This window comes from Pteropus alecto, unplaced genomic scaffold (genome assembly GCF_000325575.1).
Source record: "Pteropus alecto unplaced genomic scaffold, ASM32557v1 scaffold45, whole genome shotgun sequence".
Taxonomy (NCBI): domain Eukaryota; kingdom Metazoa; phylum Chordata; class Mammalia; order Chiroptera; family Pteropodidae; genus Pteropus; species Pteropus alecto.
Window position 1 is genome coordinate 37,792,913 of NW_006442491.1, and position 15,713 is coordinate 37,808,625.

Genomic DNA, 15,713 nt, shown 5'->3' on the forward strand with positions numbered 1-15,713 from the left:
GATGGGGCACACTAACCTCTGAACTCTAGACCTGTCCTTGGCATCCCCACATGCGTCCATCAGCCCCTGCCCCAGCACATGCTCAGACCTCTCTCCTGCCCTCCTGGCTTGCCCGCAGGCCCCCCACTCCCCCGCTTACTCAGGCGACCCCCTATTCCTTCACAGGACTCCAGGTGCCGGGCCTCTCCCAGGCACGAACCCTGCCCCGCCCTGCCCAGATTTGCCACGGCGAGGCGCCCTCCGGCCCCCGGGCCCCTCCACCCTGCTACCAGCTGAGCTTCCATCTGGCCTGTGACATTTAAAACTATCTGCCCGGCCTTGGCACGTAGAGCCCGGCGCCCCAGCTGTTTACGTACCGCTGCCTCATTTGGCCCGCACGTGTCTGTGCTTCCAGTAAAAGCGTAAGCTGACCCAGAACGTGGGGCCATCCGAACCCTCCGTTCTGATCACGCCAACCTTAATTTGGCTCCTTCGCCAAGTGTGCTGTGAGCTCGAGCCCGTTCCTGACCCTACAAGGAGAAGGCGGGCCTGGGGGGCTTTGAGCGGCAGGGCAAGGTGTGGGGCCATCTGTGTGCCCGTGACACGGGAGCACATGCCTGAAGCATGGTGTGATGTCTGCCACAGCTGTCCCTCTGCTCCCTGGCTCCCGCTCCCACTGGGCCCCATGGCCCTGCTATTAATACAGCGCAGGGAGGCCCGGCAGCTGGCCGCGGCCAAATCTTTCCACACGGGTGGCGACAACTGCCATCATGCTGATTTGGGGTCTGCGCGTTCCAAAAGTGCGTTCTTTTAGACAGAGAGCAGCTGCCGTTTGCCTGGTTGCTGAAAATATGTCCACTTCGTGTTGGGAGTTGGGGAGGTCTCCAGTGACCAATCTGGGGGCCTTTAGAAAGAGGCCCGAAAGATGGGTGGTGGCTTTTGGGAGACTCCTGGGGTTCAGTGGAGCAAGGGGAAGGTGCCAGGATCTGAATGGTGACCTGAGGCTTCGCGGGAAGAGGGGCCAGAGGGCAGCCAAAGGGACTGAGTGGGGCTGTAATGATGTGATTTCTTTAAAAGACACCCAAAGAAGAGGTGGGCATGACAGAGGGCGCGAAGAGTGGCAGGGGCTGATGGCCACCGCAGCTGTGCAGGCCCGGGGCCTCGTCTCCACTCCGCTGTGCTTGGGCATGTCCGTAACAGTTTAAAAATACACATGTGAAAAAAATACCCGACAAATGTTTGACAAGGGCCTAGCATGTGCGGGGACCGCTCCTAGGCACGTCTCGGTGTGTGCACAGGGACGGGCGGTGAGCAGAGGCTTGGCAGGCTGGTCAGGACCCGCTCGGCCCGAACAGTCTCCTCTGGCCACAGCACACCTGTCCACTTCAACTGTCCCATCGCGCTGACCCATGTACTTCTTAAGTCTAGTATTTAAAAATACTACGGGCCCTGAAACCCTCCCACCAGCCCAGGAAAGAACGCGGCCGGCTCCTTTGTCTCTAGAATGCCCTTCCACTTCCCCTCGTCCGCCTTCTGCACCAGAGGTGACGAACACGTCACCCTGGGTTCCTCACGCGCTTGCTGTGCACGTTCTGGGTTCACCATGTACATAGGTGCTTGGTTTTGCTTTCGAAGTTCGTGAAAAGCACGCCCACCACGTGTCTGAACGCATATTCTTAGGCACAGGCTCTTTTCTAGCATCCAAATGAGAACAGAGAACGAGACGGAGGAAGAGAACTCTCCCCTCCCAGCAAAAGAGTCCCGGGCGACAGGAGAGGCCTCAGCAAAAAGGGGGCGGGGGGCTGCGACATGTGCCAGCAGGACGTGAAGGTGCCTGAGCTATTTGGGACAAGGCTCTGCCGAGGCCAAGGGCACGGGTTCAAGCCCCACTGATAAGCCCGTTTCTTGGCTGTGTCTGCAAACAAAAACGTCGAGTGACGGCAAATGTCATGGTAAAGTCAGATCAAGATGACTACATCTGTCGATTTATTATTAGGAGGCAAATGTCATGGAAAGAAAACATGCCCGAGTAATTCAGTCCTGTTGAAACTCAACAGGCTCCAGCTGGTCGGAACCAGAATCCGTCCCACCATTCCTCGGCTAAGAGGTGGCTTGCTAGATAGCATGTCAAATTCAAATCTGTCCGCTTTGACAGAAGATATCTGTCAGCACCTGCTACACAGTACGGGGGACCCCTGTCATAACGTGGGGTCCAGACGAGGGTGCCCCTGACCAGGACCTGGGGATGAGTGCCGGACTAAATCGACATGGTGCCCAAGGTGATTCCCAGGGGACGAGGGCCAACACTGTCTGTTTGAAGATCTATGCATTGATCGTCACGTGCACTTAAAAAAGTTAGCTAGAAGCCGAGTGATACTGGTATAATTTTCCTTTAAAGTTAAATTCATTTACATAAAGCAAGCAAGCTGATTCAGAGAAAGCTATGAAGTGTAGTCATAGCGTGGGAATGAGTGAAGTGGGAACGAATCTCTAATGGACTGTAAGTTTTCCTAACTTCTAAGACTTCTGAGTTCCGAAAGCTCCACCTCCTCTGTTACATCTTACTCGTCTAGATCGCACATTCTGTGCGCGCTTCGGCGTTCGGGTCTTCACAGTAGGGGCTGGGAGACGCGGCCGCTGCACCATAGGCTTCACGGACACCTTGGATGGGGACTCCTCGGATTGGGACTCGAGGGAAGTTCAGTTCCCGCATGCTGGGAGGCCAGTGCTGAGCAATAACTAACTGGTGCTGCTGGAGTCGACTGGGTTGTCGAACAGCCAGCAGGAGAGGAGGGTGTCGCCGAATCATCTTGGCCTCGCCCGGCCCCGCCCGTGCCGGCTGCTGTGCGGACCGGCCGGGCTTGAGAGTTGAGGGCAGGGTGTGGTTCTGTTTCTGGCGCCCAGACCACTGGTAGCCAGCTCTGCTCTGCAAGCTCTGTAATAAGGAGCCAGCAGGATGTCAGTTCTAAAGTGATCAAGAAAAGAATGTGAAGTCGTGAACTGTCCTTTGGATGCTGCTGTCAAGGGGGTGGACATCGGAGCCCTGGGCTCGGGTTCCACGTCCGCACTCCTCAGTCGGAGTCTCGACTGAGCACTCTGAAGACTCGCGTGCGCGCTGGTTTTGCGCGTAGCCAGCAGGGAGCCCGCCTCGGGGCCTCGGTTCCGCGCCTGCGCCGTGCAGGGAGCTCAGGCTCCATCACCCGAGGCCTCCAGCTCGGGGATGCCTTCCGCCCGCGACGCCTTTGGTTGGAAACTCGTCTGGGGTCCCTGTCCTGCAGCCTCATCACCACGAGGTCCCTTTTCTGCTTCCGCAGCCCGTCCACTGAGCTCTAGGTCTTGACATCTCTGCGCCTCACCGACACCCCACACGCGGGCCAGAGGCACCTCTAAACCCTCGGCCGAGGCAGACTCATGGTCGCCTCCCACCCCACTCCACACATCAAACTCAGGGTCTCCTGCCGCCCACACCCGGCCCCTTTCCCCCCTTCTCCAGCATCTCGTGCCACGCGGACGTCATCCTTCACATCGCTAACTCCCCGTGTCCGTGTTGTCACCAAGCCTTGCCAGCTGACCTCCTGAATAACTCTCGAAGCCACTCTTACCACCACTGTTTGTATGTCTTTCTAGAACCAACCCCCTCCCTAGGTCCAGCCACCATGATCTCTAACTTCCCCTCAAATCCTGTCCCCTACTCTACGGCCATAGAGAGATCTTTAAAGCAGACAACTTGATTATGGCTCCTCCCAGCCATCAGAACAAGGCTTCCCAGTGTTCCAAGAATGTTCAAGATGGAGGGCTGCAGTGTGTCCCCCTGGGCCATGAGTCCCGCCCCTGCTTGGGGCCACGGACCCACCGACCCCCGGCTCCCTAACACGCTCCCTCCCTTCCAGCAGAAGGCCCGAGGACACATGAATCCCGCCCTGGAACTGCATCACCTGTCACCCTCGGCTCACAGCACAGTGGGCACGTGTCACTTTCTCAGAAAGGCATTCTGTGGCGTGCCCAAGTCTGGAGTAGCTCCCTCCACTGTGCACTCTGACAAAGACACGCTCCTCTGCCGGCTCCTGGCTCGGGCTGGCACGGGACCCTCCTTAGCACAGGGACTCGCTGCTTCCAGATGCCGCGCTCGATGCGCCGAGCGGAGAGATGGAGTCTGGCTGCGGCCGCCGTCCCATTCCTGGTGCCCAGCTGTGCACGGCTGCAGTGAAGTTTTGTCGATTAAACTACGGCTTCTAAGGTCTTCCATCAAGAGGCCACTAACAGAACTGGAAATTCATATACACCAGACCCAACGCGACTGGCTTCCCCAACTTCACGTTAGGTTCTTTCTGCCTTGCTGGGCTCCTCCCTGTCCCCACCATCGCTCTCCTGCCCCGACCTTTACCGCTACCACCAACACCACCACTAACACCAACGACAGTGGCCATCAGCTGAGCTGCTGGTGCAGTGTTCGCTTGTTAAGACCATTACTAGGCACTTTCTATCTCTTTGCGTATTTGATCGGCTCCCCAATCCTGGAAGGCAGGGTGTTTGGGGCCCCAGAAGGACCTTATTTTGCAGCTGAGGAGACTGGGGCCAGACAGGGATTGCCCGCGGTCGGCTGCGAAGCAGGGGCAGGCAAGGTGCACATCCAGGCCCATCTGGCCCCAGGTCTGGCTTTGCACTTCTCACCTCCAGCCTTTGGTACCTACCATCTTGTTTCTTTTTTTAAAACCCACCTAACTACTGTCTGAGAGATGACATTAAAAGAAATCCATTTGGAAAAAAGAAACAATGGGGGCGCCCCCCCCCCCCGCCGTCCCCCCTGCATCCTGGTCGTGCAGTGACACGGCGAAGAGGGGTCGCTGTCACTCTCAGAGAGCACGGCGAGACACTAAGGAAAGGTGAAGAAACAGCAGAAAGACGAAAGGAGGGATTAAAAACATCTAAGTGACGTGATTGACTAGAATGCGAAAGAATAAACCAAAAATGATTTTAAAATAAAAAAGTAGTCCAGAATTACCAAATATCGCAAAATTGTATCGTCCAAGAGGAAACAAGTTTTAAGTTCCTGATTTGGAGATTTCAGACTGTACTAAAATTTCAAAAGAAATGTGGGATGCTGACCTGGGGTTGCCAACTGTGTTTTGTTTTGTTTTTAATGCTACTGAGTAAAGTTGTTTTAAAAGACTAAAGTTTTTAAAAACTCTTTAAAAAAAATCCTCTAACGGCTTAAAACAAAAAACCCAAATTACTACCTGTTGTCATTCAAAAATAAGTGACATTGAAATACTAAAAGGTAGGACACTCATGCAGCCTCCACGTCAAGCACAGTCCCTTCCGTGAGTAAATGGAGCCCGATGGGAAACTCACTACTTCGTCTTCATTCTTCGCAACTCACTGCGGATTGGCCTTTGGCAGCCACGAGCAAGTATCTACTGGAGCAGGCTTCTGGTTGCCTCGCAAACCAGCCAGTTCAAAAAGTAGCAGAATATGAGGAAAATGCACAAAAATCAATAGCATTCCTATAAACACATAATAAATAGCCTAAAATATAATGAAAACAGAGAGCCTGTTCACAATAGCAACAGAAGTACCAAATACTTGGGAAATATGACACACAAATCACACATCGAACTCCGTGTATGATATATGAGAATTACATAAAGAAAACACAAATCCTTAATAGGAGAAATAGAAACTCAAATAAATGAAGAGAGAGATCATACTCTGGCTTAAGGCTAAATGCAGAAAAGACAGTATTTCCCAACTGAATTTACAGATTGAATGCAATTCCAATCAAAATATCACCAAGGTCATTACAGAACTTGATAAAAATGATTCTTAAATTCCATAGAAAAACAAACGGGCAGACTCTCAGGACTCCGCGGTAATGTGCAGTCGAAGGCACCAGCATATCTTGAAACAGTAGGAAACAATGATTGTCAAGGCTGGAAACCGATCACAGTAAAGCACCGGGGAAGATCTGACAAACGGAGCCGGCATAAACCAGCCATCGATAAAGCGCACAAGCCACATTAGGCCACGATGGTATGAGAAACGATAGGTGTGTTTCAAAACCCTCTTATCTCAATTGTGAACAGGAATTTTGGTTTCTTTTTTTTAAAAAAGGATTAAGCCAACGCCAGAAATTTCAAAACAACAAAGATGAAGATTTCTTGACAAAGATTAAAGATTTCTCTTTAATTCCTATGTATTTTTCTAGGGTCATCGCCAGCCCGCCATTCCTTCGTCCGAGGCACAGTCTGGAACCCGCTCGCTGCCTCTCCTGTCCACGTGCAGGCCCCACGGGACCTCTGGCCTGTCCTTGAGTCCTCACTCCCTGCGGCGGTTACGACTGGGAGAAACAACAGGCTTCCCGACCTTCTGTGGGGAGGGAACGGCTGTTTCATGAGGCAGTTTCTAGACCGGCAAAGAGAAAACTCCCAACTTAACATTGACTTTCAGCCAGAAGAGCGGGTGGAGGAGGAAGGGGCCGGAAGTCATCACCGACCTTTAATGAGTTTTCATGTCTGACTTTGGGAAGACCTGTTCTTATTGTCCCGGTGTTGTGACGTTTTTCTCTCACGTGTTGGGTGCGTGCCTAGCCATGGGCCCTGTTAGGATCTGTATCATTTGGGGACTGGAGGTGACCAGTCGGTCATCCGGCCCAACATCTCAGGACCCTTAAGGGCCAGGGAAGAAGAGGTGGGCAGAAAAGGCCTCAGTGGCCCCAGGCGCAGCCCCGCCCGGGGCAGAGGGCGGGTGGCGGGCACGGCCGAGGGGCTGCTGATGACAAAACATCGCAGACCTGTCCCCACACACCTGACCGGTCAACAGTGTCCCGCAACCTGAGGGAGCCAAACACCCTGACACCTGTGCGGGCAGAACGGGTCTCACCGGCCTGCCTTCTGGAAAAACAAAGCCAAGTGCAAAAAACAAATACCTTAGAACCTCTAACTCAGAGCCGCTCCGGTGCGCGGGCTGATTCCCGCTACCCGCTGGACTGATTACGGAGCCGGAGCCATTTGCCTGAAGATAATTGCCTCAATTCCCCATTTCACTCTGCACATATAGAAAGAGGCCCCCTCCACCAGAGCCTCAGTGACTAGACATGTAAAATTGGTCTAATCATATTCTGAAGAGCTCGAGCTGAGAGGACGCGTGCCCGAACCTCGTCACCGCCCGCTCCCCGCCGGCCGCAGGGGTGAGTCAGCCTCGCGGAAGAGAAAAACAACCCTGAGGCTGTCAGTGCTGGGGGCAGGGGAGCCGGACAGAAGCTGCCCCCCGCAAGCCGGAGGGCGTTCCAGGAGCTGAGGCGGCCTCTGCCATCGGCAGCCGCGGCGTTTCTGCCCACCGCCCGCCAGCTACAGCGCTCTGGGCTGCAGCGGGGAGGGGGCGCCTGGGCTGTGGGCTTCGTTGGTCACTGATGTCTCCGCTGGCCATGGGGTGCCCTAGACAAGCTAAAGTGTAAGTTGGGACCAGGCAGATGGACAGAATCCAGCCCCAACCTTCAGACAGGACAAAGCCTGGCAAATAGCCAGGGTCCAGAGGGTAAACCAGGGGCCACACGACAGCACCAGGGCCAAAGGGAACAGGAGGCACCGCGCCCAGGGAGGACCTGTGTGCCCAAGCTTTGCCTGAGGGACCTTCCAGATGCTTCCTGTTGGATCGGGAGCCTAGAGACCGCTCCTCCCGCGGCGGAGGGAGGGAGGGAGGTGTTGGACGGTGGGAGAACCTGCTCAGAGCACAATGAAGGGAAAGGCTGCTCCTGGGGAGACAGCCACTCGCGGCCTGTACACAGGAGCAGGCTCCACTCACAGCCCCGCTCGAAGGGCACAGCTGGAGCATTGTAATCCCAACAATGGCCTAGACGGAATCCAGCCATGGTAAAGAGGCGATTATTTCCCCCTATTGTTCGCTTTTGGCTCTAGGTAGCATTGCCCCAAAGTCACGAAATCAGGAGCCCAGGGTTGCCACCATCTCTACTGATGAGATCAGTCCACATCGGTGCAGTATGAATGAGAGCGAAGCTGCACCCCGGGGAACCAAGCCAAATGCTTTCCTGCGCCTAGACCCCCGGGGGGTGGGCAGCAGGGGCGATGCCAGGTTCTCAGTGGGGCAGAGCCTTTCTGGTTGATTGCCACAGTGGCAGGGGGGCGGGGGGAGCAGCACTTCAAACTCTCTAATTCGTTTCTACCCAAAGGGACGTTTAAAAGGCTCTCCATCTCCAAAAGCAGTCCTTGACAACGACTGTCCAGAAAACACGCTCGAGAAGGGCGATCGTGCCCACTCGCCTGGCAGAGTGGGACCAATCTTTTACCTTGTGTTTCATCTTGGAAAATGTGTTGGTGTCTATGGGACCCATGACAACAGCCTAGCCAGCCTTTTGGGACCTCATGTGATTCATCTCTGTCTCCCCAAGTGACCGGCACAGGGCTTTGCACACAGTAGGCACACAGGAGCAGGTGAATTGAAAGCAGTCTTCTCAGGAACTTTGGAAAGAAACGAAAATCTCAAAGTCAACTTCCCTCCCAGGTTTCTGTACCTGGTGCAGGATTCATTACTTGACACCTGCTGGCAACCCGCTTTTTAATATTTGGGGGCATTTCACATCAATATGCGCGTCATGCTGTTAGGTGGCTGGGGCTGTTCTCTCTCAATTGCCTCCATCTCCCCACAAAGCCTGGAATAAAGTGCTGGTTCCAGAAGTGACTCAACGCATAACTGCCAAGTAGCCAATATCATTTTCAATTTCCGAGGCAGCTCCGGGAGCGGGGGCAGAGGACTGATGTGACAAACACAGATTTGACTAGTTTCTTTGCTTCAACAAGTGAGTGGGAGCACGGAGGCTCGGAGCCCTACCCTGCTTAGGGGAGTCCCACAGCAGGGTGCTGGTTCCATCCACATACACCTGTTTGCTCATGTCCTGAAACTGCCACCCAAACATTCCTTCCTGTCACTGAGCCACCTGCACTTGCGAATGCTTCTAAAATAGAAGCAGAGTGGAAGAACGTGTCCATCAGCACAGCCCCCAGCCCCTCTCCCAAGGCCTCCGCATGCCTTTCATGGATTCAGAGTCTGAGCTGAAAAGAACTCGGGGGCATCAAGTTCAAACCCGGCCTGGCTCATGAGTCCTATGGAAAACATCTCCAATATGTGGTCATCTGTCCTTTGATTTAACACCGCTTCTGTCAGAGAGCCAACCACCTCCTGATAGCCATTCCATCTCAGAGCCCTAATTTTTAGAATATTTTTCCTTGGGCTGAGCTGAAATCTGCCTGTTGCTTAACTACCACCCATAAGCTCTAATTCTGCCCCCGGGGCCACACAGAAAACATCTTAATGCCTCTTCCACAGGACGATCTTGAAGGGGCTGAAGACAACATTCTTCAAATTCATTCCAAATAAGTACCTTACTGTACCAGACTGTCAGGAGCTGGAAACTGCGCCTTCCCGTCCCACAGGTTCCCCCGCCCCCACCCCCAGGCAGAGCCCAGCAGGTGATCCGCGTCCACACTCTATGTACCAGCGACAGACACAGCCATGTTCCTCAGCCTGGTGACAACCTTAGGTCGTTCATCACCCGCTCGCTCCCTTTTGAAATTCTCTCTGCAGCAAGCACTCTTTAAACTCTCGCACGCAATGCATTTTAAAGAGCATTTCTGTGCAGATCCGTTTGCTCGACCTCGGCTCTGAGCGCGATGGAACGGCCTCTCAGTGTGGTCCTGCTCCTCCCGGAGCCCGAGTCGGAGGGATGCCAGAATGTACCTGTACATGTGCACGGTGGGCGCTCGACGACACAGTGTCTCGTTAAACGCTCATTTGCCGATGACGATGCATCTTGCAAAGAACATGCATTGCTAATGCAAAATCTAGTCCAGAAATATGTATTAGGACGTGCACATTTTTTTAATAATGCAGACAATCTGAGTGTGTTTATATCAGTGGATCGGCTCTGAGCTGCCACCTCCATCATAGGCGCAAAGCACTCCTAGAAAACGAAGTACTTCCTTTACATGCACCAAAGAATCACAGCCCACCTCACTGGTGACAGCTGGCATTCATCTCCATTCAGAGGGCACTCACCAGCACCCAGGTGTTCCCAAGTTTTTTCCCACTGTGCCCTGAAAACCACCTGGACAACGTCTTTATGCCCCGACCACTCTCAGTGGGGCTGTGCTAACTTGAAAGCAAGCAAGCAGGTGGGTCGATGCGGGCAGAACCTTTAGAAACATCTCCCTCAGGGCAGAGCGATCAGGATTTGAGATACCCCTGTCCAGTGTCCCACAATACAACCCACACGATGACGAAGCCCTTTTGGTTTCTCTGGACAGTGTCATCGTAGGGCATAGCTAGAGCTCAGCATGGTCCTTTCGGTGGGTTTGCCAAATCAATCCCACTTTATCGGACCAACCAGTATCTTAATGCCACAAACTAAGTCGAAGAACACAAGATGAAAGGTAGACACAGCCGAGAAGCAGGTCAAGAACGTTCAAGAACACCCACAGCCAACACGGAGAAACAAAACCTCAACACGTCGAAAGCAGTTGCTAGACTCTGAGGTCTTAACTCTGGGTTTGGTAGCCTGCGTGCAGGCACGGCGAAGGTCTGAGGCTGAATCCCACCACGCCGAGAAACAGCTGTGGGTGCGTGACTTCAGCCACCGGGAGGGACCGCCAGGCGGACGACCTCCAAAGGGAAAGCGGGATTACAGGAGGTCGAACCCCTTCGCATTTAACCCACACTGACTCCAAGACAAAAACACCATGTGTCTCACAGGAAGCAGCCTGTTGGCATTTCCATGGATTCTAGGAAGATGGCTTGGCTTTGAGTTACGCTACCGCTGGACTTGTCACTACGGCAAAATGGCGTTCCACGTTTACACGAGAGGGCAGACACAACGCGGACACGGCAGCTGGGTTACAGGCGGGACTCCAGAGCTTCCAGAGGAGCATGCTTTCCTGAGCGAGCCCACTCCGGGGATCCCCTGCAGCGGGACATGGAGAGCCTTCGATTTTCCAGGCCCGAGAAAGAGCCGTACTAATCTCTCCGTCCTCTTAGCCTTTGGGGTTCAACAACACGATCGAGGGGCGTCTAGCTGTCCCCTGACCCTAAAGCCCTAGTTGATCTAACAATTTTCTCATGTAGAAATCAAACTGGAATAAACAATATGGGTGGGTAAAGAGGGATTCTAAGGGCTTTACCACTGACTCACAGCAGAGTAATCCAAAGCGCCCTTTCTCCTTAATGTCAGGTTTCTTTTTTTTTTTTTTTTAATTTCACCTTCAGCATCTAAAACAGAGCTTGGCATGTGCACGCGACAGATATTTGAATTAACTAATTTTGTTGAAAGTCCATCTAGCAAAGAGCTGTGAGGGGCAGCATGAGGTTTCCTTGCTAGCTGACCCCCCTGCAGCAGCCCGCCGGGCGGTTGTACCCACTGCCCGTCCGTGCAGAAAGCCTGCCCGTAATGGGTGGTTCTGGCTCATTCAAGTCTGTCTTCTAGCCCTTGTTCTCAGCTAGAGCTCATGGCAGTCCACCCACACTCGGGTCTGCAGACAAGCAAACCGTCACCCAGGCTGTGGGAACCCTCTTAGTGAAGATGCTTGTTTGTCCATGAGGTAATTATTGATTGATTGAGACTGCATGGATGGGGGGGGATTTTTTGGAAATTTCTCAAATTACAGTCACTATAACATCTGCCAAAGGTGGTTTCATGATGAATGACCGCCTGAGGTCACCATCCTCCAACCGCTAAGCCCTTGGAAACTGCCCAGGCTGGGTCTTTAGTACCCGCATCCAGACCCTTGTCTCCCCTGAGCCTCTGCCATTTTGCGGTCCCGTTTGAGCTGCTTCGGCTTTGTTCCTTTTCCCGATAACACTGGAGAAGTTGGGGAGGGGTACGGACCCCACGGATGACCCATGCCCGGGGCCCAAGTACCGTAACCTGTGGCTCGCTCACTCGCTCCTCGGCACCCGCCGGGTCCCCCGCCCCTGGCTTCACCCGAATCATCTCAAACAAGGTTCCCTCCTGCCACCTGCCGGCGTGCAGGCGTCTGCGCCGGGGCTCGGCGCGCGGGGCCCGCCGGGAGGCGCCCCCGCCTCCTTACTGCACATGCCCGGCAGAAGTCCGGGCGCGCAACTTTGCAGAACCTCTCCGCCCCGTCTCTGCTCGCCTCAGTCTCCTGTCTCCTCTCCCAGGCGAGAGGACCCGCCAGGCGCCTCTCCGAGTCCTGGACTGCGGAGTCTGAGGCTTGGCGAGGGGAGCGGGGAGGAGACGGGCTTTCTGCCCACCCCATCCCTCTTTGCTCAGAGGGGCAAGCAGAGGCTTTAGAAAGTTGAGTGGGCAGGAAGGTAGGTGCTCCTCTTTCTGCCCTTCCACCGAGGTGGGGCTGGGACCTCCGGACCCAGCGTCTCGCCTCGTATAAGGTGCACCTTTCTTCCGGCTCTCGCAGCCGATGCGCATCGGAGCCGCTCTCTGCAGAGCCAGGGGGCGGGCCGGCTTCTCGGTGTGTGCCTAAGAGCATGGATCGCAGGCCGCGGGCTCCGCAGTGGCGCCGAGCTCGCCACCATCACCACGACCTGTGCCCCCCCATCGGCCGCCGGGCAGCCACCGCGCTCCTCTGGCTCTCCTGCTCCATCGCGCTCCTCCGCGCCCTGGCCACCTCCAACGGCCGCGCCCAGCAGCGCCGGAGCTTCCTTAACGCCCACCACCGCTCCGCCGCCCAGGTGTTCCCCGAGCCCCCCGAGTCTGACCCCGAGCTGGAGGAGGCTGAGCCCGAGCCGACCCTCCCGGAGTGCCTAGAGTACGAGGAAGCCTTCGACTACGAGTCCGAGACCGAGTCTGAGATCGAGTCCGAGACCGACTTCGACACCGAGCCCGGGACCGCCCCCACCACCGAGGCCGAGACCGAGCCCGAGGACGAGCGCGGCCCCGCGGTGCCCAAGCACAGCGCCGCCGACCAGTCCCTCAGCCAGCGCCTCCGCGCTCTGGGGCTGCGAAGCCCCGACGCCTCCCCCAGGCGCACGCAGCCCAGCGCCCGGGAGCCCCAGCGCCCCAGAGAAGGGGAGGTGCCCCGGAACGAGGATCCGAGGGACCCCGCGAAGCCGAAAGAGAAGCAGCAGCGGCGCCGCTGCAAGCCCAAGCAGCCCGCGCGCCGCGCCCCCTCCCCGGAGCCCCCCGCCAAGAGGGGCCCCATCCCCATCCGGCGCCACTGATGGACGACGCCGTCCAGATTCTCCTTGTTTTCTTTGATTCAGGTTAGTTCCCGCTGCGAAACTGGGGGCCTGGGGCCGGTGTGGGAGCCGCGGGAGGAAGAGGGCAGGTTAGGGGAAGGCGGGGAGACAGCGGGCCCAGCTGGCCGGCTGGGGGGTGGTGGCCGGGGCAAGCTGGGAAGAGCTCCTCAAATCTTCCCGGGGTGGGGGGTGCGCTGGGAGAGCACCGGGAGGGCGCAGGGGGCGCCCCGGGGGCCGAGGGCTTGTCGGACGGCGGGCGCTCTTTGCGCCCCGCTAGAGACAGCCTGAGGTGTCCAGGACGCACGACCGAACCGCGGCCGCACCCCAGCTTTCGAGCTGCACACCCCAAAGCACGGGTAAGTCACCTGTTCTCTGTGCTTTTCTCCTTCCTAGAGACTAGTCTCAAAGCAGGCGGCTTTGGCGGGCGCCCGAACGTGGTTGGGAGGCGCGCGCCAACTTTCACAAAGCAGAGCAGCCTCACTGTGGCGACGCTGTTGGAACGTGCCAAAAGTAACCGCACAGGGTTGGGCGAGAACTCTGGGGACCGCGGGCTCCGGGACACTCGGAGCCTGGAGCCCAAGTCCGGTGCGGCCAATTTGGAGGCTCAGGATCCTGGGTGCCAGTGCCCCTGCGGCCATGCGCCAGTCCTGGCTGCCACCGCCAGCCTCCGGGCGCTCGCAGGGCCAGAGACCGCGGCAAAGAGCGTGCGCACCTGCCTACGCGCCCTGGAGCCACGTCTCAGAGCGGCGGGCAGGTCTCCCCCAACCCCTCGCCCCAGTACCGCACTTGGAGGGCAGGCAGAGGAGGTCCAGGAGTCTCCATGGGTACCTCTACGGGCCACCAAGGCTGGTGCTGCCGGCTTGGTCACGTCCGGGTATCTCCAACCTTGTGGCGGAGCTGGGTGCCGCTTGGCTGGAGAGGTCCTGGCCGTCTGCGCAAGGCCCTAGGGGTGGAGGAGAGGGCGGAGAGGGCGAGGCGTTCGCGAGCGCAAAGCTAAAGCAGAGAGGGGCGAGCTGTCGAGGGGGTCGCGGCGATCACGGGGACGCCCCACAGTGCGCCCCCAAAGACATCATCGGGACACCCTACAGCGCGCCCCCCAAAGAGCGCGGCACCTGCAGAGCTGGGGAAAGGTGTTGGACCCGACGCAAGTCTTTGGGCGCCAAGTCGAGAGGGGGCCGGGCCGGTGGCTTCCGCAGCCCCGGGCAGTGGCGGGGAGGTGGCGGGCACCGGCCATTTTCGGCTCCGGTGGCGCTAAGTGTGGAATGCGTAACTTGGAGGGAGTAGTTGGGAACTGCCCCGGTGTCCGAGCACAAACCCTCCGCGACCCGGGAACATACCTGGGGTGGGGGAAGCGTGCCCTTCTCGCCGGTCCTGGGAGAAAGGCCGAGAAGCGGCACGAATCCCCAAAACCTCTACCGATCTGGAAACTGAGCTTTTTCTGGGGCGCGCGTCTCGTTTTTGCACCAGTCTGAACTATTCTGATGAGAGACCGTGGGAGCAGGTGACGTGTTTCGAGGCATTAAACGGCAGTCGGGTTCTCAGACTCCTGAGGAAGGGTGCAGCCCGAAGGCGTGCACTGTAAACAGTCATCCTGCCGGGTCCCCTCCTGGGGAGGGCGCACGGCACCCCGCGCTTTGCTGTGCGCGGCGGCCGCCGGCTTGTCAGCGGGGGCGCCGGGGCAGCGGGGCGCGTCCCGAGTCTGGAGGCGGCCGAGGACTCGCAGGACGTCCCGTGTGCCCTGCCGCTGGCTTGCAGGCGTGAGAAACTGCCCGAGCGAAACGGGCTCCCAGAGTTGAGATTCCTCCTGCACGTGAACGCGACGATGTGTTCTGTTTCTCCTCTGGTGACACCTTAGCAGCCTCAGTTCACCAAGGCAAAGGTCTCCTTGGTGTTTGGGGCGTGCTCCTCAGGCTGGGGGCTGCTTTCAGAGCAGGTCGTCTGGGGGCCTCTCTTCCTGCAGAGTCAGGGTTTTCAGAGGAATCAGCATGTTGCCTCGTTGCAGGATGAATACACAAGTTTTAAAAAGGTCCTCAGTGCCTAGCGCACACCTCCCTCCCCGCTCGGTCTGGGGGTGTGTGTGTGTGTGTGTGTGGGTGTGTGTGTGGGTGTGTGTTTTTAACTGTACGCAATATACAGGCAGGCTTATTATTGGGGGTCCCATCTAAGAACCCACGAAGAGTTGGCATCCTTCAGACACTTCCATAAACTGACAGTGAAAACCTGTTACCCACCCACACACCCCTCCCCCACTCGCTTTCCCTCCCCCAATGTCCCTCCTTCCATCTTGGCTCAGGCTGGAAACGCGGCAGCCCACACAAAACAACTAAGGAATACACCAGTCCCCTGGGAAAGTGCCCAGGACCCACCCGCAAAGGGGAATTTTGCTTCACAGACGCTTCAAACCCTCTCCACCTAAGGCACTGGTGTTCAGCTGCCTTTCTTTGCCAAACTTTCTGGCACATTCTCCAGCCATTCCCAGCTCCCTCAGTCTCCCACTGGCCCTTTGTCTCCCCTGC

General features: G+C 56.7%; 1 protein-coding gene and 1 long non-coding RNA gene across 2 annotated transcripts in view; one reads left to right on the forward strand and one right to left on the reverse strand.

Annotated features, from left to right (window-relative positions):
* Positions 1-12,295: 12,295 nt before the first annotated feature.
* Positions 12,296-14,136, forward strand: LOC102884106 (neuroendocrine secretory protein 55-like). Its single transcript, XM_015596874.2, has one exon. It carries the CDS (start codon positions 12,487-12,489, stop codon positions 13,177-13,179), a length of 693 nt encoding a protein of 230 aa, XP_015452360.1. The 5' UTR covers positions 12,296-12,486; the 3' UTR covers positions 13,180-14,136.
* A 13-nt stretch (positions 14,137-14,149) lies between these two features.
* The window catches only part of LOC112471014, an 8,535-nt gene continuing 6,971 nt past the window's right edge, over positions 14,150-15,713 (reverse strand). Inside the window, exon 3 of the long non-coding RNA XR_003043174.1 lies at positions 14,150-15,151. This is a non-coding gene — a long non-coding RNA (uncharacterized LOC112471014). The remainder of the gene's footprint in view (positions 15,152-15,713) is intronic.